This window comes from Scyliorhinus canicula, chromosome 15, assembly GCF_902713615.1.
Source record: "Scyliorhinus canicula chromosome 15, sScyCan1.1, whole genome shotgun sequence".
NCBI classification, from domain to species: Eukaryota; Metazoa; Chordata; class Chondrichthyes; order Carcharhiniformes; family Scyliorhinidae; genus Scyliorhinus; species Scyliorhinus canicula.
In genome coordinates, this window is record NC_052160.1 from 128463181 (window position 1) to 128487822 (window position 24642).

At 44.0% G+C, this 24642-nt stretch overlaps 1 protein-coding gene across 1 annotated transcript in view; it reads right to left on the reverse strand.

Moving 5' to 3' along the window:
• Positions 1-326: 326 nt before the first annotated feature.
• The window catches only part of lrig2 (leucine-rich repeats and immunoglobulin-like domains 2), a 113342-nt gene continuing 89026 nt past the window's right edge, over positions 327-24642 (reverse strand). The window contains exons 13-18 of the mRNA XM_038819554.1: positions 20262-20543; positions 17250-17699; positions 11167-11319; positions 8059-8217; positions 6012-6290; positions 327-2990 (exon numbers count right to left, since the gene is read on the reverse strand). Of these exons, the coding sequence (XP_038675482.1) occupies positions 2749-2990; positions 6012-6290; positions 8059-8217; positions 11167-11319; positions 17250-17699; positions 20262-20543 (1565 nt within the window). The 3' untranslated portion in view covers positions 327-2748. The remainder of the gene's footprint in view (positions 2991-6011; positions 6291-8058; positions 8218-11166; positions 11320-17249; positions 17700-20261; positions 20544-24642) is intronic.

Consider the following 24642-nt stretch of genomic DNA (forward strand, 5'->3'; position numbering starts at 1 on the left):
AAAGGGTACAGAGGAGATTTACAAGAATGTTGCCTGGTATGGAGGGAAGATCATATGAGGAAAGGCTGAAGGACTGGAGGCTGTTTTCGTTAGAGAGAAGGTTAAGAGGTGACTTAATTGAGGCATACAAGATGATCAGAGGATTAGATAGGGTGGACATCGAGAGCCTTTTTCCTTGGATGGTGATGTCCAGCACAAGGGGACATAGCTTTAAATTGAGGGGAGATAGATATAGGACAGATGTCAGAGGGAGGTTCTTTACTCAGAGAGTAGCATGGATGTGGAATGCCCTGCCTGCATAGTGGACTCGCCAACACTAAACGCGTTCAAATGGTCATTGGATAGGCATATGGACGACAAGGGAATAGTGTAGAGGGACTTTAGAGGGGTTTCACAGAACAGCGCAACATCGAGGGCCGAAGGGCCTGTACTGCGCTGTAATGTTCTATCTCGTTGACCCGAAAGGTTAACTCAGTTTCTCGCAACAGATTCTACTTGACCTACACAGTATTTCCAACATTTTCTGTTGTTAATTCAAGTTTCTAGCATTCGTCATATTTTACTTTTGACTTTGCAGCAACTTAGCTGTAGGAGCAGCTGTCAATACTGAGTCACTTCAAGCCGTGTGTTATAGCTTGGGCAACAGGAGATACTGGACAACTTCAATCTTATATCTAATAACAATGGGTCCAATGTGTCTGCAGGAGTTTTAGGAATGGGGAGTGGGAGAATCCACAAGTTTCTGAAGATGAACGGGATGTCAGCCTTGCTCTCCGTTTACAGCTTCTGCTCATGTGCCGTCTTCAAGTGCTTTTCCGCTGTAATACAATGGGATTGATTGCACATTCCAAAATCTCAGGCGACTCAACATTCAGGTTGTTACATGCACAGAACTACTGAAACCAAGGAAGGGCAATGAATGCCAACCATTTTGATCACATTCTATTGAGCTGTAGTGACTAGGACATTAATGACTGGAGAGGTCAAGCAAAGCTGCAGGTATCTGAACTGATTCTGAACACAGTTTAGATGGTTGAACTGAAGATCCTGGCCCCAGCCATATGTGTATCACTTGTACCTGTTGTCATAATAAGCATTCAAATTTATAATTAAAAAATGAAACTTATTTACACTTTATAAGGCTTTACACTTGAGTTTACTTGAATATTTATATATATATATATAAAAAAATTATAAATGCAAGAGTCAATTTATACGAAAGGTTCCAAAACAGATGAGAACAGGGTGAAAAGTTTCAGAAGTCACATGGAACCGTTTATGTTTCTGACAGCCCCTGGCAAGTTCGCTCCTGCTGGCTACCCAACAAGGAATCACCATTAGGCCAAAATAAAATCATGTATGTATATGATTATTCTGCCAAAGTTACACGGCAACTAGGAGGAGGGAGGGGAACATTGTGACACACTGTTTACCGCTCACTTCGATGAATTGGGGTTGGAATCGGTGCTTCATTTCAAGTCTTCAACGGCTGAGGACCATCTGGAATCTTAGCTGTTTAAGCAATGTTGGCATTTTCAAATTCACACACTCGCAGACAGTCAAAGACAAACCAATCTTTCTCTTCTCCTCAGCTGTCTGGTGCCAAATCAAAACATGTCTTGTTCCAATCTTGTAAGTGGAGTGCAGCAGCCATTTCACACTGAGCTTATCTTGGTGGAGTGCGGCAAGTTAATGCTTCTTAAAACTCTGAGTGATTTACAAAACCAGTACTGTTTGTCGCATCATAAAATGGATTCTGGCAGCCAAGCAAAATCCACAATTTAACCAGTATATTCCATATCATTAATGCAGCCCAATTACTGTAATGGCTCTATACTTGCTGCATCGAGTCTGGATTATCACCAATAGCTCAGCGTGCAGGCTGCCAGCTGACTGCCTACATAATTTTCACACTTGAGAGAGAAGAGAGAATGTTCTTTTGGCTGCCTTTCTAGCTTACTGCTACTGTCGTGGCAAAGGGGAGATTTCTTTAGGAAGGCGAATTGGAAAGTCAGATCCAGAGCTGCAAACCAAGAAATTATATTACTGTGAAATTGATTGAGACAGGAAAACAGTTACATGTGCATACCCATCCATACGCTGTTCTTAAGTCAGTTAGTTACTTACTGCAGTTTTGCCACTATGATATCAGTAATTCTGCACACCGTATTAACTAGAACTGTGAAATATACACCCAGCAACATGATTCTAGATTTTGGTGTTCCAAACCTACGAGTTATTCTGGAGAACACTGGGCCGAATACTGTTCCTGTCTGTTGCCAGCAGAGAGAAAATTAAGGGGTCAAATTATTTCACTGGAGTGTGACTGTTCCTATAGCCAATGTTTACAATTAAATTAATTTTTTATTATGTAATGCTAAGATGTTTGCCACTATTTCAGGGATTGCATTCCACAATTCCAGTATTTTCTTTTCCTGTAAGGTATTAGCACAGATTTGTTTTTTTTTAAAATCACATATTAACACTATAGTATATACAGTGTGGCTTACACCAGGACAATAAACATACAGAATGGAATAATTCCTCCGCTGTTTCATAACTCCCAAGGATTGTTTTCTTGAAAAATAACAAGAAATGAAGCGGAGGAGAATACTGAAGGTCCGTTAAGCCTAATCATAAACATACATATCCGGTGGTCTGGCCTCAGTGTTACTGCTTTGAGGTAGTGAGTGGAGGTTCTGTCACTCAGAATATTGATAATACATTTGTTTTCATCACACAGATGATCTACGTGGTGGCCCCATAAGCCTGCACGGCTAGAGTCCGCTCGCACTCTGTGCTCTGTTCAAGGTTTCTCTGGCTTAGTCTGCTATTGGTCGCAGAGGGCTCGGGCTCACCCTCTGTCTCATTGTCACCTTCCACAAATGCCCGGAGATTCTCATGGACAGCCACAGGTTGCGGTGAATAATGAGAATGCACATGCAGTCCTGAATCGGCATTCAGACCCCACGGAAGTCGTGGACAGGATTCTAACACAAAAAAACCCAGAATAAGAGTGAGAAAATTAACATACAATGATTAACTTTAGCACAACATTCTTAACACAGGAACACAACTCGATCATTTAGCTTTGTGTGGCTGGTCTGTCATTTAATGAGATCACTGCTGATCTGTAACTTAATTCTATTTATTTACCATGGGTCCGTAAACCATGGGTCCTTTACCCAGCAAAAATTTACCAATCTTCCTTTTGGTTCAGTAAAAACCAGCTCAATTGTTGACACAAAAAACACTCTGGATTTCGAATACTGTGAGAAAAAGTACTTCCGGACAGCACCATTGAACGGCCTACGGTTATGTCTCCTTTTTCAGGATTCCCCACCAGAGGAAATAATTTATCTTCATAAATTTCTTTCATTATCTGAACCACCTCAGTTAGATCACACCTGTAATGAAGGGATACATGACTACTCTTAAGCTTCTCAACGGCAATGCATTCAGTGTGAACAATGTAAACTCATACCATATGGACTAGATTTAACGTGCTGAATCATTTCACAGAATGTCGGAAAGTCCTTAAAGAAAATGTGAGTAACTCATTAAATAGACAATCTTACAAGTATGGTAAGGAGAAACTTTAAAAATCAACACCTCAAAAGGGAGAGGTAGTTAGGGCATGGTTGGAAAACGGGACTCCCCTGAATGAAATGCCATGGGCAGATCACAGCATTTTGCATAGAATGAATTAGTGCAAAGGATTGTTTGATATTATTTTGGATTCTCATCAGAATTTCCAGCAGAAACGTTGATCCAGCTCTTTTTCAGACAATGACAGACCTGCTGTGAATTCCCAACATTTCTGTGTTTCTATTTTCAGCACTTGTAGTTTTTCTTTTTTTAAAAACTGTTGCAAATACATAATTTTACGGTGAATGTGTTTTATGATTGAAAATTTTGGTTTAAGAGATTTTACTCCGGTTCGGGAGACTGATTTCAAATGCGGAATAGATAAAAGAAAGCTTGGTCTGGATAGATTGTTGGACAGGCCTGGCATTCAGATCAAAGGTCTGTTATGTTGCTGGGGGGTGGTGAAAGGCATTCTTACGATTATAGTGACCTCTCTGAATAAATCTTTAGGAGATGGGTTGTCTATAGGCATCTTTGGGAAATGGATTGAAGTTATGGTGCAAACGGGGGTGTTTAGATTATGTGATTTACGCAGATCTGGAAAGGTTTGAAGGAAGATTTTAAAGTATACTTTTTATGATGGGTTTAAAGATAATTAATTTGCATTCCTATCTGGGAACAAGTCATGTATATCAAATTGCCATGGAGAGGACTGGGGCGGGGAGGATGTTAGGAAAGTTTCTTGGTTTTGCTACTGATCTATTGTTTGACAGTCTATCAGGAACAAGAAGTAGAGGGCCATTAGGAACCAGAGATATTTCTGATTTGGAGCGACAATGCAAGGGTGCGAGAGTGCGAGTGAGGCCCATGCTCAAGTTGGAAAATCCAAATTTGAGATGAAGTAATGGTGGACGATAGTTGGAAAATCCCCAAGAACCACCTCACCTCATAAGATAAATGGAAAATGTAGGCGAATCAGTATGAATTCATGGGAGATGTAACATAATTTGGTTTGATTCCAGGAGAATTGAATAACCTCAAGAAACTGAAGAAAAGGAATTCTTTGTTGAAGCAAGTAGAACAGTGAGAGGTGTTTGGAAATTTGGTTTAAAGCATAAGTGCTAACCAGGTATGGCGTTAAGTTAAAATAGTTTTTTTCCTTTTAATGCGTGAAATCTGGTTGCATAATCCTTTCAGTTAATAACTTGGAATTTGAATTTCTTTAAAAGCTAAATGTCTCTAGAGATCATTAAAAAATCTAGTTATTAGTGATTAGAGCTCAGTAACCTGTTTAACGTCCCACAGTCAGCTGAAGGAGACCAGAAGTCGATCTCTACTGAGTTTTAGATTTATTCAAAGCAAGACATTAACCCTACAACCCACCGCCAGTATCAATAAATGTCTTTTTCATACTCTTGAGAAACAAATGTACAAATTAACTAATTAACACATCTTAAGGGGCACTGTAATTGGAACAAAACTATAAAGGAAACTTATAGAATTAAATTAAATTGTTACTCCCTGGTCTGATGATGCACTCCAGCCCCTGCACCGCCCACCCGTCACGGAAGGTCTCAAGTGAAATGTTGGACACTGAGTGCTCATTCTCCAGGGACACCTCAGTGCGAATGTAGTCATGGAAGCGATGCAGACAGTAGGTATGAGTGACCCCCTCAACCACTGGCTGCCTGTACCTGGCAGCTTGGCCAGTCCCAGAAGCATGCTAAAAAGGAGGTCCCCCGCCCTGTCCATTGCCCTCCACACTGGGCGACTGAAGATCAGAAGTGCAAGCAAGAATGCGGGCCTGCTCAAGTAATGAAAAAAGGGCTGCTAAGTGTTTCTTTCAACTCTTTTGATTATACCAATAAAAAAATAAAGTTAACAGCCCCTTAAAGGGGCACTGTAAGAAAAAGGACAGAATTCTATTTTAGTTTAAATTTGATAATTTTCCTTTTGCATCCCAGCCCTTGAGGCACCCACTGGTCACAGACAGTCTCAAGCATATTGGCAGACACTGCGTGCTCCTTCCACTGGGACAACCAGTTATGACAACCAGTCGGGCTGAAAGATATTCCCCCCTCAAATTTTGCAACTGCTCGGTGCTTGAATCTGTTAATAGATACCTTGGCCAGGCCCAGGAGCAGGTTAACAAGAAGGTTCCCCCCGTGTTTGCGTGGGTTTCACATTTACAACCCAAAGATGTGCAGGGTAGGTGGATTGGCCATGCTAAATTGCCCCTTAATTGGAAAAAAATAATTGGGTAAGAAAAAGGTTAACAAGGAGGTTTCTCCACCTTCACTTATGCTCACTGAGATGTGGATTGTATGTTAATGTCAAATGCTTTGATTTCTCATTATTCTGTCTCACTTGGGTGTTAATCACTGAGGGGAGACACAGATTGATAAGTGAAACAATTAACTTACCCTCCCGGTGCTGCTGTGTTGGATTGCATATCCTATCGTGATTTGTTAGATAAACGGACATGTCGGCCTCTGTGGTCAGACTGTCTATGGCCATACCCTCACGCTGAGCATGTACTGCAAAGTTGTCCTTTGGAAGCTGACCCATAATGTTGGTCAGAGCATGCTCTCGGGGATCCTCCTCTCCAAGGAATGTATACGGACAGTAATCTCTATTCTTTGTATACATGTTAGCATTGTCGTAACAGTCCGAGCAGATCACCAGTGGCCCAGAAGTACCGCCTGAAAGCACAGATTTAGGGGTTTAAAAATAATTTAGGTGCCATTCAATGATATTGACAGTTCTAGCTAGATTCTTTGTGGGATAAACAGACCTACTTATATCATATGTCTCATTATAGAACATTTGGAATTACTTTGAACCACACTCATTGCTGCTACATTGGCAAATGCAGCAGCAATTTGACATGCAAGATCTCGTCTTTAAGTCAGAAGACTGTTGGTTCATATCCCACTCTAGGTTTAGACCACAATCTGGGCATGGAGGGAGTGCTGCACTATGAAGTTTCACTTTCTAGATGAGACGCTGAAGCAAGTTTAGGTGGATGCAGAAGATCCCAGGGCAGAATTTGAAAAGCAGTGTTCTCCTCAGTGGCCTGGCCAATACTTATTGTTAATATTACCATCAAAACAAATTAACTGGCCATTATTCTCTATTTCTGCGTCTTTGCTGCATGCTAAACGACGCCACATTTCCTACGTTACAACACTGTGCACACACCCACATTTTCATTGACTGTAAAGCAGTGTGGAAGGTCCAGTGTAAATAAAAGGCACTCCCAAAAAGTACAGTTCTTTGGATCAGTGACCAGTTAATAATGACTGGCAGTAGTGGTTTAGAAAGGTGTATTGGTCTGTACACTGGGACAACCTCCCACTCTTCAAGCAGTACCATGGGTTCTTCTACATCCACCCAAACTCAATGTCTTATCCAAAAGTTGGGACCTACCACAATGCAACAGTTCCCTACAACAGCACTGGAGGGCCACCTTAGATTATGCGTTCCAAGTCCTTGATTACAGCTTGAACCAGTTTGCACCAGAGTTAGAGGCTGGGATTCTCTAAAAACGCGGCTAAGTTTTGACGCAGGCATAAACACCGGAGTGTTTCACGCCGGCGTCAACGGGCCTCTTGACCCAGTGATTCGGTAGCCCACAGGGGACCCGCACTGCACCGGAGTGCTCCGTGCTGCTCCAGCTGCCGTTCGCGGCCCTGCACTGCCGGCTGCGGGGCGGCCGCTTGCGCGGCAACATGGTGGGTCCACACAGTGGGCCGGCGCAGATGAAGGTAGACCCACCCTCCCCCCCCCCCCCCCCAGATTGCGCCCCCCCCGCCAATCGGTTGTCCCGCATCACGGGCCTGGCCGGTGTGGAGGCCTCCACGGAGGCTGATCCGCCCCGTCCCCCACCGGACGGCCACCACAGCCGTGAAGCCGAGCCCCTGCCGGCTGGAACTCGGCCAGTTGACCGCGGAGAATCATCGCGGGGGCCTCTTTTTGTAGAGGCTGGTTTAGCTCACTCGGCTAAATCGCTGGCTTTTAAAGCAGACCAAGGCAGGCCAGCAGCACGGTTCGATTCCCGTACCAGCCTCCCCAGACAGGCGCCAACTTCATTGAAGCCTACTCGTGACAATAAGCGATTTTCACATTTTCCCCCCAATTTTAACAGCCCCCGACCGGCGCCATGTCAACATGACTGGCACCGATTCTCCGGAGAATCGTGTCCCGGCGTCGGACCCAATCGCAGTCTGAGGCCCCATTCTTCGCCTCCGTGCCGAGCGCCATTTCGGCGCGGAGAATCCCAGCCAGAATGCTAGAAAATTAACCAAATCAGTACCGTAAAGGATAGAATTAACCTCTTGTTGGAATTACCTTGCGAGGACTCTATACAAACAAAAGTTTTCTGGGCTTTAGTTCTTTTTGGAACTGCAGTTTCAGTTCCAAGCAACCACCTCTTACCCCCCAAAATTGAGCAGCACACGTAATGGATACCTGGGTTGGCGTGCTGTGCAAGCCCTTCACGAGGCTCATTCGGGTGGAAGCTACTTCTTCCTGCGTACAAGGATCCCATCCTCCCTTGCAGGTTTGTTGTGAGGGGTGTGGTCAGAATATCGGCATCTGTCTCACTCCCAGTATCTACATAGCAAATACCTGTTTGGACGAAGCAACAGAAGTTTTAAGACTAAATGTGCACATCGCCAGAAATGCAGGAACAGGATAAGTCCTAAAATATAATTAAATTGCCGCAGATCTGAAATAAAAATAGAAAGTGCTGGAGGAATCTCAGCAAGTCTGACAGCATCTGTGCAGACATAAAAAGAGTTAATGTTTTGAGTCTGATATGACTCTTCTTCGAAGTTTTTACAGCACTTTTGTTTTTGTATTTAGCAGTAAGTCATTCAGCTAACGAGGTGCAAAGTCGTTTTAGCTATTTCAAGGCAAACCCTGAAACTCCCTCCTACTCCTAATCCAATCAAACAAACCTCCAGGAGACTAAGGTGATCTAAAATGTATCACTACACGCATCTAACTAGTCTAGTCTGCCTCACCCACCGTTAGGTCTCAATGCAAATTGCAGAGTAATCGACCAGATTATATAATTCCATAACATTTTCATCAATACTTTGTGAGATGATTGGAAGATTTTAGAAAAATTAGATTATAAATGTATTGGGCAATTTAAGGGTTAAATGGCTTGGGTTAGAATATGTTTAACTGCAATGGTCATGTTATTTTTTTAAAAAATAATTCTGTTCTGCAGGGCTTGGGTGGTTTTCGTAGCCAGCAGGTGAAATTGATGAAGGAATGTGTTTTTCAGTCTGGGCTAATGCATCGTGGTTTGCCTAGGGAAGCACCCAGGGAGTTAATGTGCTTTCAGTCCCTGGAAAGTTCATTTGTTTTTCAGCTTGGGAAGTGGAGGTCATTGCTGGGTGGAGCTGAGGAAGGCAGGGACACATTTTGAAATCATTAGGGGCGCACAGTGGTTAGCAGTGCTGCCTTATGACGCCAGGGACCTTGGTTGAATTATGACGTTGAACAACTGTCTGTGTGGAGTTGGTACGCTTTCCCAGTGTCTGTGAGGGCTTCCTCCCGGTGCTCCGGTTTCCTCCCACAGTCCAAAGATATGCAGGTTAGGTGGATTGGCCCTGATAGATTGCCCCTTTGTGTCCAAAGATTAGGTGAGGTTGCAGGGATAGGAAGAGGTAATGGGCCTAGGTAGGATCCCTTTTTGGAGGGTTAATGCACAATCAATGGGCCAAATGGCCTCATTCTGCACTGTACAGAGTTTTTGGAGAAAGGCTTTTGGAAGTAAAGTCTGATCTGGCAACTCTTACTTTTGTTAGGCATAAAGTAAAGGTAGGTTTCTTTCCCTGTTGGAGAGTTTAAAAAAAGAGAGTAATAACATTTTGAAAGCAGAGCCAGAGTCTGAAAGGGTTGAAACAAGAGCCAGAATCTATTCCGTAAAGCAATATTACTCAATGCCCTAATTTCCAAACTGGATTGAGACCTGTATGTTTCTTTTCTTGTTGTTTAATGGGAAATTGAGTAGTAGTGTTAAGGCGTAATTGTAAGCTGTTATTTTCCTGGTGTGAAGTTAAACATTTAATATTGTATTTATAATAAAGTTTTATTTTAGAAATACCAAAGCCCTGTTTTTTCATGTAATCACTCCTGGAGTGAGTCATTTTTTACAGTCGTAAAATAAAGAAGTTATCGGTCAGGAAGTTATTTTTTATTTATTATGAGGTTTCTGTTTGTTCTTATTTTTGTGTTGGTTTGTGTTTAATGTTTATATAAATGCCTTAAAAAAAATATTTGTTTAAAGTGGGCAGCACGGTAGCATTGTGAGGGCAGCATAGTGGTTATCACAATTGCTTCACAGCTCCAGGGTCCCAGGTTTGATTCCGGCTTGGGTCACTGTCTGTGCGTCCGGTCTGCACGTTCTCCCCGTGTCTGCGTGGGTTTCCTCCGGGTGCTCCGGTTCCCTCCCACAGTTCAAAGATGTGCAGGTTAGGTGCATTGGTCATGCTAAAATTGCCCTTAGTGTTGGGTGGGGTTGCTGGGTTATAGGGATAGGGTGAAGGTGTGGACCTTGGGTAGGGTGCTCTTTCCAAGAGCCGGTGCAGACTCGATGGGCCGAATGGCCTCCTTCTGCACTGTAAATTCTATGATAATGAAATTCTTGAAAAATAAGTCTCACTTCATCCTGACTTGGAACTATAATCGCTGCTCATTCATTTTAACTTCCCTAACCTTCCTCACAGCACTGTGGGTGTACCTACACCAATGACTGCACCTTCTCAAGAACAATTAGGGATGGCCAATAAATGCCAGCCTGGCTAGCAATGCCCATATCCTGCAAATGAAAAAAAAAAACACCTTGGTGTTACGCCACCAAAGCAGAATCCCCTTCCGGAAAGTGCCACAAGTCCTTTAGTCCAACAAGCATGATGAGATTTTCATACCCACTATCTCACCCTCATCCTTCACTCACATCTCTAGGGTGTATGATGATAGCTCTGTCACTGCCCACCCCAACATATAATCTTAGATCACAATGAATGTAATTTCAAGGGCAGCACGGTGACACAGTGGTTAGCACTGTTGCCTACGGCGCTGAGGACCTGGGTTCGAATCCCGGCACTGGGTCACTGTCTGTGAGGAGTTTGCACATTCTCCCCGTGTCTGCGTGGGTTTCGCCCCCACAACCCAAAGATGTGCAGGTTAGGTGGATTGGCCATGCTAAATTGCCCCTTAATTGGAAAACATAATTGGGTACTCTAAATTTATTTTTAAAAAATGAATGTAATTTCAAAAGGGCAATGAACTGGTTAGTGAATCGGCCTCTCAGTGAGTAGAAAACCAAGCAAAGTTCCATTTCTCCTGAAACTATGTAATTGCATTGTGATCCTATCTACACGATTTGCTCCACTGTCCTTCGCTGGTAACTTCTTCCACAGCTTTCTTATGTTTTGAGTCAAACGTTGAGCTCTTTGCCCAAACTTCCTCAGTATAGTCTATAGTCAGAACTCTGCGGCAGTTAAGCCAGATGACAATCGCAAGAAACTAGGGCACAAATCAGCAGACACCTTTACTCACCATCAGTTCCTTTGTGTACGTAGCCATGGGCAGTGGGCGCCATTAGTTGTTGGTGGCTTCCAGCCTCAGAGGTGCTGTAGCCTTCCTGAGGCTCGGACAGAGTTCCCTGGGAAGACAGATAGCTCGGAATATCGGCAGGTAAATTCAATTCATCTGAGAAAAACAACAAACTTATTAAAACATTCCACTTGGCAATAAACTTCTCAATTTAAGCCCATCTATTCAAATTGTACCTGAAGGAACTCTTTCTTTACAAAACAGGCATTTAGTTCATTGGACAAATATACTGCTGATCTTATTCCAATAAATAACTAAGCTTACACGACAGCACATATCCTGGCTGTAGGCACTGAAATAATTTGGCATGTGTCCTTAAATAAGAAGCATTCATCACAAGGTCAGACTGCTTTATACATCAAAGTTCCACATAGCTTGTAATTGGCCAGCTATGTGTCGATGTCTTTCAGCCACCCCTGATGAATTTTGCATCCCAAAATCACAATGGCCATCCAGTCAGATAAACTTTTGACAATCCTCACCATCAGAGAATATTCTGTAGAGATCCTCAACAACGGGGAGTGTCCTATACAGAGATCATCAACAATAGTGTCCTATACAGTGATCCTCAACAATAGTGTCCTATACAGAGATCCTCAACAATAGCGTCCGATACAGAGATCCTCAACAATAGTGTCCTATACAGAGATTCTCAACAATAGAGAGTGGCCTATACAGAGATCATCAACAATAGTGTCCTATACAGAGATTCTCAACAATAGTGTCCTGTACAGAGATCCTCAACAATAGTGTCCTATACAGAGATTCTCAACAATAGTGTCCTATACAGTGATCCTCAACAATAGACAGTGTCCTATACAGTGATCCTCAACAATAGACAGTGTCCTATACAGAGATCCTCAACAAGTGTCCTGTACAGAGATCCTCAACAAGAGAGTGTCCTATACAGAGATCCTCAACAATAGTGTCCTATACAGAGATTCTCAACAATCGAGAGTGTCCTATACAGTGATCCTCAACAATAGAGAGTGGCCTATACAGAGATTCTCAACAATAGTGTCCTGTACAGAGATCCTCAACAATAGTGTCCTATACAGAGATTCTCAACAATAGTGTCCTATACAGTGATCCTCAACAATAGACAGTGTCCTATACAGTGATCCTCAACAATAGACAGTGTCCTATACAGAGATCCTCAACAAGTGTCCTGTACAGAGATCCTCAACAAGAGAGTGTCCTATACAGAGATCCTCAACAATAGTGTCCTATACAGAGATTCTCAACAATCGAGAGTGTCCTATACAGTGATCCTCAACAATAGAGAGTGTCCTATACAGAGATCCTCAACAATAGTGTCCTATACAGAGATCCTCAACAATAGTGTCCTATACAGAGATCCTCAACAATAGTGTCCTATACAGAGATCCTCAACAATAGTGTCCTATACAGAGATCCTCAACAATAGAAACTGTCCTATACAGAGATTCTCAACAATAGTGTCCTATACAGAGATCATCAACAATAGTGTCCTATACAGAGATCCTCAACAATAGAGAGTGTCCTATACAGAGATCATCAACAATAGAGAGTGTCCTATACAGAGATTCTCAACAATAGAGAGTGTCCTATACAGAGATTCTCAACAATAGCGTCCTATAGAGATTCTCAACAATAGTGTCCTATACAGAGATCCGCCAAAATAGAGAGTGTCCTATACAGAGATCCTCAACAATAGAGAGTGTCCTATACAGAGATTCTCAACAATAGTGTCCTATAGAGATTCTCAACAATAGTGTCCTATACAGAGATCCTCAACAATAGTGTCCTATACAGTGATCCTCAACAATAGTGTCCTATACAGAGATCCTCAACAATAGTGTCCTATACAGAGATCCTCAACAATAGTGTCCTGTACAGTGATCCTCAACAATAGTGTCCTGTACAGAGATCCTCAACAATAGTGTCCTATACAGAGATCCTCAACAATAGTGTCCTGTACAGTGATCCCCAACAATAGTGTCCTGTACAGAGATCCTCAACAATAGTGTCCTGTACAGAGATCCTCAACAATAGTGTCCTATACAGAGATCCTCAACAATACTGTCCTGTAGTGATCCTCAACAATAGTGTCCTGTACAGAGATTCTCAACAATAGTGTCCTATACAGTGATCCTCAACAATAGCGTCCTATACAGAGATTCTCAACAATAGTGTCCTATACAGAGATTCTCAACAATAGTGTCCTATACAGTGATCCTCAACAATAGAGAGTGTCCTATAGATTCTCAACAATAGTGTCCTATACAGAGATCCTCAACAATAGTGTCCTGTGCAGTGATCCTCAACAATAGTGTCCTATGCAGAGATCCTCAACAATAGTGTCCTATACAGAGATCCTCAACAATAGTGTCCTGTACAGTGATCCTCAACAATAGTGTCCTGTACAGTGATCCTCAACAATAGTGTCCTATACAGAGATCCTCAACAATAGAGAGTGCCCTATACAGAGATCCTCAACAATAGTGTCCTATACAGAGATCCTCAACAATAGTGCCCTGTACAGTGGTCCTCAACAATAGAGAGTGTCCTGTATAGTGATCCTCAACAATAGAGAGTGTCCTATACAGAGATCCTCAACAACTCCATTATCCTAGGAGCTCACACGATGCTTACATTGTGCAACACTCACAGGTTCTAAGGCGGTTTGTGGCTCCTGCACAATTGTAACAGTGGTTCGCACTGCAGCCTCACAGCGCCAGGGACCTAGGTTTTATTTCAGCCTTGGGTGACTGCATGTGGAGTTTGAACATTCTCCCCATGTCTGCATGGATTTCCTCCTGATGCTCCGATTTCCTCCCATAATCCAAAGATGTGCAGGTTAGGTGGGGTTGCAAGGATAAGCGAGGGAGTGGGCCTGGGTTGGGTGCTCTTTCATAAAATCATAGAATTTACAGTGCAGGAGGCCATTCGGCCCATCGAGTCTGCACCGGCTCTTGGAAAGAGCACCCTACTTAAGCCCAAACCTCCACCCTATCCCTGTAACCCAGTAACCCCACCTCACCTCACTTGTTTTGGACACTAAGGGCAATTTATCACGGTCAAACCACCTAACCTGCACATCTTTGGACTGTGGGAGGAAACCAGAGCACCCGGAGGAAACTCACGGAGACACGGGGAGAACGCGCAGACTCTGCACAGGCAGTGACCCAAGACGGAAATTGAACCTGGGACCCTGGAGCTGTGAAGCAACTGTGCTAACCACTATGCTACTGTGCTGCTCCGAGGGTCAGTGCAGACATGCTGGGCCAAATTGTCTCCTTCTGCACTGTAGAGATTCTATGGATTCTACTATGGACAACTGGGCCAGGCTTCGCGAATAAAAACAGAAAATACACAGCAGGTCTTCAATACCATGAGAAGATTGGTTGGTTAACATCTCAGGCATTGACTGCTTGTTTCATTGAACCATACACACTGTTCAAGTTTCAGTCTGAATCAGTCTCCTAAACAGATATGTATTTCCTTTCATTTGAAATGTGGACATGCAAATTTACAATGGAAACACGTTAAGAAGTTGGAGCACTTTATATACAGATAAGTAAACCATCTTAAGCTTCCCCCCAGCAGTGTGGTTCATACAGGCCCATATCTCTCCTCAACGTGGATGCTAAGTCCTGGCAAAAATCCTGGCCACCAGGATAGAGGACTGTGTGCCAGGGGTTGTGCACGAGGACCAGACAAGTTTCGTGAAGGGAAGGCAGCTGAACACGAATGTGCGGAGATTGTTGAATGTCATCATGATGCCGGCGATTGAGGGGGAGGCAGAGATAGTGGTGGTACTGGATGCGGAGAAGGCCTTTGATAGAGTGGAGTGGGGGTACCTATGGGAGGTGTTGGGGAGGTTTGGATTTGGTGAAGGGGTCATTAGATGGGTACGGCTGCTATATGAGGCCCCAATGGCGTGCGTGGCCACGAATAGGAGGAGGTCGGAGTACTTCCGGCTTTACCGAGGGACCAGGCAGGGTTGCCCCCTGTCTCTCTTGTTGTTTGCACTGGCAATCGAGCCGCTGGCGATGGCGTTGAGGGATTCAGAGAGGTGGAGAGGCTTGGTGCGAGGTGGAGAGGAACATAGGGTGTCGTTGTATGCCGATGACCTGTTACTGTATGTGGCGGACCCGGTGGGAGGGATGCCGGGAGTGATGGAGTTGCTAGCTGAATTTGGGACCTTTTCAGGTTATAAATTAAATTTAGGCAAGAGCGAGGTGTTTGTGGTGCACCCTGGAGACCAGGAGGAAGGAATTGGTAGGCTCCCGCTTAGGCGGGCAGGGGAGAGCTTTAGGTACCTGGGGGTGCAGGTGGCCAGGGACTGGGGGACTCTTCACAAGCATAACTTCACCAGACTTGTAGATCAGATGGAGGAGGAGTTCAAGAGGTGGGACATGCTGCCATTATCGTTGGCGGGGAGGGTACAGTCCGTCAAAATGACGGTGCTTCCGAGGTTCTTGTTCCTCTTTCAGTGCCTGCCCATCTTTATCCCCAGGGCCTTCTTTAGGAGAGTGACTAGCAGTATTTTGAGCTTTGTGTGGGCACATGGGACTCCAAGAGTGAAGAGGGTGTTCCTGGAGCGAGGGAGGGATAAGGCGGGCTGGCGCTGCCCAACTTTCTGGGGTACTATTGGGCAGCCAATGTGTCAATGGTGCGTAAATGGGTGATGGAGGGGGGAGGGGCGGCGTGGAAAAGAACGGAGATGGCGTCATGTAGAGGTACGAGCCTGGGTGCCATGGTAACGGCACCGTTGCCGCTCTCCCCTAAGAGGTTTACCACGAGCCCGGTGGTGGCGGCGACCCTAAGAATCTGGGGACAGTGGAGATGGCATCGGGGGGAAACAGGGGGCTCGATGGAGGCTCCACTGGATGGCAACCATCGGTTCATCCCGGGGAACAAGGATGGGGGATTTAGGGGGTGGCAAAGGGCGGGCATCAGCAAATTGAGGGACCTGTTTATTGGCGGGAGGTTTGCGGGCCTGGGGGAACTGGAAGATAAATTTGGCCTTCCCCAAGGGAACATGTTCAGATACTTGCAGGTAAAGGCGTTTGCTAGGCGACAGGTAGAGGGATTCCCTCTGCTGCCGTTGCGGGGGACGATGGACAGAGTGCTTTCGGGGGTGTGGGTCGGAGAGGGGAAGGTGTCTGACATCTATAAGGTAATGCAGGAGGTGGAGGAGTCGTCAGTGGAGGAGCTGAAGGCTAAATGGGAGGAGGAACTTGGGGAGCAGATAGAGGACGGGACTTGGGCAGATGCCTTGGAGAGAGTCAACTCTTCCTCCTCATGTGCGAGGCTTAGTCTCATCCAATTTAAGGCGCTGCACCGGGCCCACATGTCCGGGACTAGGATGAGTAGGTTCTTTGGGGGTGAGGACAGGTGCACCAGATGTTCGGGGAGTCCAGCGAACCACGCCCATATGTTCTGGGCATGCCCAGCACTGGAAGAATTCTGGAAGGGGGTGGCGGGGACGGTGTCGAGGGTGGTTGGATCCAGGGTCAAACCAGGGTGGGGACTCGCGATTTTTGGAGTTGCGGTAGAGCCGGGAGTGAAGGAGGCGAAAGAGGCCGGTGTCCTGGCCTTTGCGTCCCTAGTAGCCCGACGAAGGATTCTGCTACAGTGGAAGGATGCAAGGCCCCCCAAGTGTGGAGACCTGGATCAGTGACATGGCGGGATTTATAAAATTGGAAAGGGTCAAATTTGCCCTGAGAGGATCAATACAAGGGTTCTATAAACGATGGCAGCCTTTTCTGGACTTCCTGGCTCAAAGATAGGTAACTTGGTCAATAGCAGCAGCAACCCGGGGGGTGTTTTCCTTATTGTAGTGTCTATTCTGTAACTTTATATTGTGTTAATTTGCATTGTTGTTAAAATGCTGTGTTGTTCATGGACGTGGGGCGAATGTTTATGATTGTTAATATTATTGTTATTTTTGGTATTTTACTATGGTGCGTTATTGTTGTATAAATTCAAAATTTTTCAATAAAAATTATTTTTTAAAAAACCATCTTAACCTTGCCTACCTGTGTTTGTAATGCTGTAGTCCTCACTCTTCCGTCTCATGTGATATATAACAATCACCCAGACCAGAGATGTGCCCACGACACAAACCACCACAACAATGATTACGATTCCAATTGTTGTCCAGCCATCTTCCTCAAAGATCCAACTTTTCTGCATGGGATCGCAGTTGGATGTTGGAGTCACACTCAGATAAATGTGACCACGTTGCGTCCCAAGTGTGTTGGACATGACACAGGTATATTTCCCAATGTCGTCTGTGCCAGCATCCACAATGATCAGAAGCTGGTTGGCAGCAGCAAAGAAGTGCCTCTCCGTTACGGTTAAAGGACCATCATCCTTGGTCCAGTTCAGGCGTGGAGTGGGGCTCCCACCAGCTATACACTGCAAAACAGCAGTCTCCCCTCTGGCAACAGTCCGGTCTTTCAATGGCCGCAAAAAAGAGGGAGTTTCTAAGGGGATGAGAGAAAAGATAGGAGTGCATAAATAAACAAGATTAGTCCAGGCTGGTGACAGAAACACCTCAGATGAAAACAATGCCACTACCTCACTGTCCTGAGCAGCACTTTTCAGCTGGAATAAACATTAGTACAGTGGCACAGTACAGGGTGAGTAGAATTATTAGTACAGTGAACACATGATGAAATAGGCACTTTGAACCAGAACTATAGTGCTATAGGAGTGGACCAGGGAGTAAAGCTCCATACATATACACTGCTGACTGGAACACTAAAGAACACCCACTTTGGTTAAAGAATTTCAGTTCAATGAATCACATAAAACCTTGGTCAAAGCTACAACCTAGAAAACAAAGAACATTAATCTTTTCTCCATTTTGGCTATCCCAGTGTAGAATCTGTTCTGATCTCGGCCCCTCCAACACAATAAGTACCTCACACTCAACCGTATTCTAAGGTTATATATTAAATTCCTGGCACTGTACATGTTCCAGATAGCGAATTTACAGCATTGTGGTCAATGCCATGTTTCTGCTCCAGATGAGCCTTCTCCCGCCCTTCTTTATCTAACACCACTAAAATTGCTCTTCCATTCCTTTCTCCTCCCGGGGGAGGGGGGGGGGGGGGGGGGGGGGGTGGGGCACACGGTGGCACAGTGGTTAGCACTGCTGTCTCACAGCACCAGGAATCCAGGTTCTGTTCCACCTTGGGTGACTTTCTGTGTTGTGTGGAGTTTGCACATTGTCTCTGGGTTTCCCCGGTTTCCACCCACAGTCCAAAGATGTGCCAGTTAGGTTGATGGAGCCACAACAAAATTTCCAAGTGTACAAAGGTTAGATGGAGATGAGGTGGGGGAATTGGGCCTAGGTAGGGTGCTCTTTCACAGTGGTTAGCACTGCTGTATCAAGGTGCCGAGGACCCAGGGTCGATCCCGGATCCTGGTCATTGTCCGTGTGGAGTTTACACATTCTCCAAGGTCTGTGTTGGTCTCACCCCCTGAACATAGAAGATGTACAGGGTAGGTGGATTGGTCATGCTAAATTGCCCCTTAATTGGAAAAAAAATTGGATACCCTGAATTTATTTATTTAAAAAATGTTTATCGAAAATGTTTATATTGATCAAAACAATCCAAAACAAACAAATATACGCAATAGAAAATAAATAAACAAAACACCTAATTATCTTTAACACAAAAACTAACTTAAAACCCCCTATCATCTAATGGGTGACTACCTCCTTAAAAAGGAAATCAATGGCTGCCATCTTAGGTAAAGCCACTCAACCGACCTCCTGATGGTGAACTCGACCTTCTAAATAATGGAAAAATTAGGTCACGCAGCCAAGCCGAGGCAGTGGGCGGTGTAGGAGACCTCCAGCCAAGTAGAATTGCCTCCGGGTTATCAACGAGACAAAGGCGAGGTCATATGCCTTCACCCCAGACTGAGCCACCGGCGAATCTGACACTCCAAAAAGGACCACCAGGGGACATGGCTCCAGGTCTACATAGTAAAAAAGAAAGAAGCCCAGAAGTCTATCAACTTGGGACCAGAGCATGTGTATAATGCTGGCCCACGAGAGCAGCTTTCATGCTCATCCTCGACCTCCGGGAAATAAAACACTGTCCTGGCCCTGGTCAAGTGCGTCCTATGCAAAACCTTGAATTGGTGGGTGGCACGGTAGCACAGGGGTTAGCACTGTTGCTTCACAGCGGCAGGGACCCGGCTTGGGTCACTGTCTGTCCGGAGTCAGCATGTTCTCCCCGTGTCTGCGTGGGTTTCCTCCGGGTACTCCAGTTTCCTCCCAGAAGTCCCGAAAGACGTACTTGCTAGGTGAAATGGACATTCTGAATTCGTCCTTCAGTGTATCCGAACAGGCGCTGGAGTGTGGTGACTAAGGGATTTTCACAGTAACTTTATTGCAGTGTTATTGGAAGACTACTTGTGACACTAATAAAGATTATTATTGAATCAGACTCAGCTAAGCACATGAAGAAGTGGAGTTGACCCTGGTGTCACTCCACACCTCCCCCTATTGGATTTATTAGTTACTATCAAAACATATAGCCACTCATTTTGGTCTCCTGGCAAGTGGAAACATCTTCTCCATGTATATCCTTTCAAGATCTTAAAGATCGCCATCAGTTAACCCCTCAGACCCCTTAAAGAAAGATAAAAAAATAACACTGTACAATCTTTCCTGTTAGTTTTCACCCCTCGGTTCTGGTGTGATTCTCATGAATTTTCTTTGTGCCTTCCAAAAGGGCTGATACATTTCTTTAGATCAAAACTGTGCATAGTACGCCAAATGAGATCTAACCAAGCTTTTGTACAAGTTCAACATGTCTTCTCAGCTTTCAGCTTCTAATACTCTAAAAATGAACCCCAGTGCATTTTTAAATAGCCGTAATAATCTGCATACCAACTTTTAATCATCTGTATGTATGTTCTCCAGATCTCTCTGCTCCATCAGCAATTTGCTCATTATCAACTTATTTTCCTCCCAAGGAGCTGTGGCCTTAAGTTAACAGCTATCTTCATTAAAGACAATCTCTCACCTAAGACGGTTAGTGTGGCATTTGCTGAAATGCCACCAGCTGTGTTTTGGGCCATACAACTGTACATGCCCATGTCCTCCATCTTCACATCTGCAATGAAGAAGACAGCATCCTCTGGCATAACGTGCATTCGCCGTTCCCGTGCTGCTGGAAAGTCCGTGCCGCCATCTTTCTGCCAAGCAATCTGCGGCATTGGATGACCTCCTGCTGCACACTCCAGCCGTGCAATTGCGCCTGCCCGTATTGTTAAATCCATAGGGGTTTTCATAAATGAAGGGAGTTCTAATAGGAACAAAAGAAGCAGCAAACTATTACCACAGCAGTCAGAAATTTGTGTTCTTATACCACCTTTAACATAATAAAACATCGATCTACGGGAGAATTTTGGAGGATATGGTGTCTCCGGAAGGGATTAAGGCCAAGTGTGGGGGTGGGGTTGGGGGGGGGGGGGGGGGGGGGGGGGGGGGGGAGGAATTCACCTATCCTGCACATCTTTGGGTTACATAAGAACAAGGAGCAGGAGTAGGCCATCTGGCCCTTCGAGCCTGCTCCGCCATTCAATAAGATCATGGCTAATCTTTTGTGGACTCAGCTCCACTTAGCCAGCCAAACACCATAACTCTTAATTCTTCAAAAAACTATCAATCTTTACCTTGAAAACATTTAATGAAGGAGCTTCAACTGCTTCACTGTTCCTCCTAAACTCAGTCCTAAATCTACTTCCCTTTATTTTGAGGCTATGCCCGCTAGTTTTGCTTTCACCCACCAGTGGAAACAACCTGCCCGCATCTATCCTATCTATTCCCTTCATAATTTTATATGTTTCTTTATATGAACCCCCCGCATTCTTCTAAGTTCCAACGAGTACAGTCCCAGTCTACTCAACCTCTCCTCGTAATCCAACCCCCTCAACTCTGGGATTAACCTTGTGAATCTCCTCTGCACACCCCCCAGCGCCAGTACGTCCTTTCTCAGGTAAGGAGACCAAAACTGAACACAATACTCCAGGTGTCGCCTCACTAACACCGTATACAGTTGCAGCATATATTTATACAGTATACAGTTGTGGGGGTGAGACCCACGCAGACACGGGAGAATGTGAAACTCCACAGGGCCCGGGATCGAACCTGGGTCCTCGGCTCTGTGAGGCAGCAGTGTTAACCACTGCATCACAGTGCCTCTGTATTACATTTTCAAGAGCTGGCTACCGTCAGCTGTTGGGGGAGGGGCGCAAAAGAAGGGTTTGTTCTAGCTTATTAAGGGTGGGGGGGGGGGGGGGGGGGTAGAGAAGTTTTGGGTTTGTGTCTTTTTTAGCTTTGTGTTGTTTATTGTAATTGAAAATGTGGAAAGATGTGTCATTTGAAACATGGAAGTCTGGCAATATCTGGTCTGAGAGAAACATAGGAGGATACAGGGAAAGATCCCACGAAGGGTTAACAGCAGCTGCAAAGAGCAGGATTATAAAATGCAGATTCCTTCTCCCAAACAGGCTTAGCAAACAAACAGGATTTTTGTATCAAGCTAAAAACAATGGCTCACACCTTCATTGAAATTAACCAGCTTAGTAAGCATCTGGAAAAGCATGGATGAGGGTTTCAGTTGAGTTAGGTGATAAATGTAAACCTTTCAAGTTATAACCAAGTGGATTATTTTTTTTTAAAATTTAGATTAGCCAATTATTTTTTCCAATTAAGGGGGCAATTTAGCGTGGCCAATCCACCTACTCTGCACATTTTTGGGTTGTGGGGGCGAAACCCACGCAGACACGGGGAGAATGTGCAAACTCCACACGGACAGTGACCCAGAGCCGGGATCGAACCTGGGACCTCAGCGCCGTGAGGCGGTTGTGCTAACCACTAGGCCACCGTGCTGCCCTCCAAGTGGATTTTTAGCATTAAGCTAAAAGCAATGATTCACACCTTCTTGAAGTAAAATCAGCAGATAGAAAACAATGACTAGGGGGTCAAATATATAGGTGTGAAGCTCTGCTGAAATCAGGTAAATTAAAAAAACTGGAGACAACCTGTCTACAAGAACACAAATTAGACCCAAATCAAAGTCAAAATTATGAGCTGGGGACACAATTCGATAATAAAACTATAGAAATGACAGGAACCAAACCAAAATTCACACCCCTATTGAAATCAAATCATTTTGAACGTCACAAAGGAAACAATGTAATTAGAGATCTATGAGCTGAGGTCATGTCAAAATGAATACTTAGTCGTGTTAGAAAAATTTAGATTAAAGGTACCTTTTACAATCCAAGTGAAATAAAAGTTACTTTACAATAAAGTCATAAAAACTTAATAACAGTTTGAAAAATATATAAACCCTGAGAAAGGGGCAGAGAAGCAGAGGCGGAGAAGCAGACAGAGTCAGCTTACAGTCAGCTCGGTCATGGGAAAGGAACAGAGCAAAGCAGCCGAGTTAAACAGCGAATACATCTAAAGAAGACCAGACTTTAAAGAAGATTAATTGTCAAGGTGGTCCTGAAAGTCCCTTCAACCAACCAGAAGGATCCAGAAGCAAGATCTTTTTACTTTTCTGTAAAAACAGTGATTGCAGCTTTTAAAATAAAAAATATAATAATAAAATAACTTAAAAGTTTTAACCTAAAACAGTGGTTATTCCTAAGTCTACTTTACTTAGCAATGCGGAACCCAGGATCAAGTGGTAAGTAATGAAATATTCTGTGAAGGTATGGGTTATACCGGGGGATAACTTGAAAACATAGTTTGAACAGAATAGCACCCACCGAAGCCTGCACAGGAGTCAGGGAGTGAGAATCCCTTTTCACCATTTAGAATGTCGGCCCTTTTTGGTATAGGGGGAATTCTAAGAATAGTGGTGAATTTTCAACAACATTATGTAAAATGTTAAAATATTAAAAAAGGAAAATATTTTTAAAAGCATAATAAAACATCTGAAGCAACTCCACGGGAGCATACTTAAGTCAGATTGGCACCAAGCCACATAAAGAGTAACACAGGTGACCAAAAGTGAGGTCAAAGGTGAGTTTTAAGGGGTAACTTAGAGGTTACAAAGATAGCTAGGGTGAATAAACTCTATTGCTATAACACTAAGAAAGGGTATTAAAATCCCTGTAAGACAAATTAATATCAAACATTTCTGCACACAAAACAGATAGGTACCATAAGAACAGAACATTAAACACCTATCAATTTACTATTCAATTTGAAGCGTACCAGGATAACAGACTTATTGATAATTTTCTACTTGTTCATCCTCATATGGGATGGCACATGGGGAGTCAAGAACAAGTACAGTCTGTAAGAGAAGCCAAAGTGAAAACCTAAAATCTATTCATCTGGATTCCAAGGATGCAACAAAGTGCATAATTCCTGAAAACTATGAAGAACTGCTCAGGCAGCTGAACATTATCCCCATGGAATTGATACAAAATGTCAATCTGGCATAAGGATTTTTGTTCTGAGTGGGTTAAAGATCAGGGACCAAGGGAAGATATTATTTATTCCTCCAAAGAGTGAATGTATATGTAGTTTTATCAAAGATCAAATCAGAAAGAAGATACACAGAAACATGTTTGATATTATGCAGTAGCAGATGCACAAAACCCAGTCCTAACTGACTATTATTTTATTCAAGTTGGCTTTGCATCTGTTACATTTAAGTATCAATGGATAAATTAACAGAACCATGGTATAAGTCCTATGCATAACATAGGACCTAGGAGCAGGATTGTCACAAGTAGGCTTCAAATGAAGTTACTGTGAAAAGCCCCTAGTCGCCATATTCCGGCGCCTGTTCGGGAAGGCTGGTACGGGAATTGAACCGTGCTGCTGGCCTGCCTTGGTCTGCTTTCAAAGCCAGCGATTTAGCCATGTGCATTGATATTGTGCGAGGAATTTCTTGTGCATAACATAGGACTTAGGAGCAGGATTAGGGCATTCGGACCTTCAGGAATGCCGTGCTATTTGATAGGGTAATGACTGATTTGTGCTCAGCTTTTCTGAAGGGAAAACAAAGCCGTTTGTAAATTGAAACGGAGAATGCTTTCACCCAATTTGTGCTCATGTCTTTTGGGGCTTAGTAAAAGGAACCATTTTAAACATTGAGGGGTACAGGGGTATCGCTGAACATGAAAAGATACCTTAAAGTATGGAGAGGAGGTAAAGATAACATTGTTTGTGCATAACTGAGTCGTCCTCAATAATTTTTTTAAAAATAGTTGCAAGTGACAGTACAGCTGCAAATTATAATTTATTTTAATAGGACTTATGAAAATGACTGGGGCTATGGTCAGTTTCACTTGATATAGGAATAAAAATCACACTATGCTTTCAGACAGGTTTAGTTGCATGGAAGATGAAGGAACAAAATGCAAATAATTGAATTA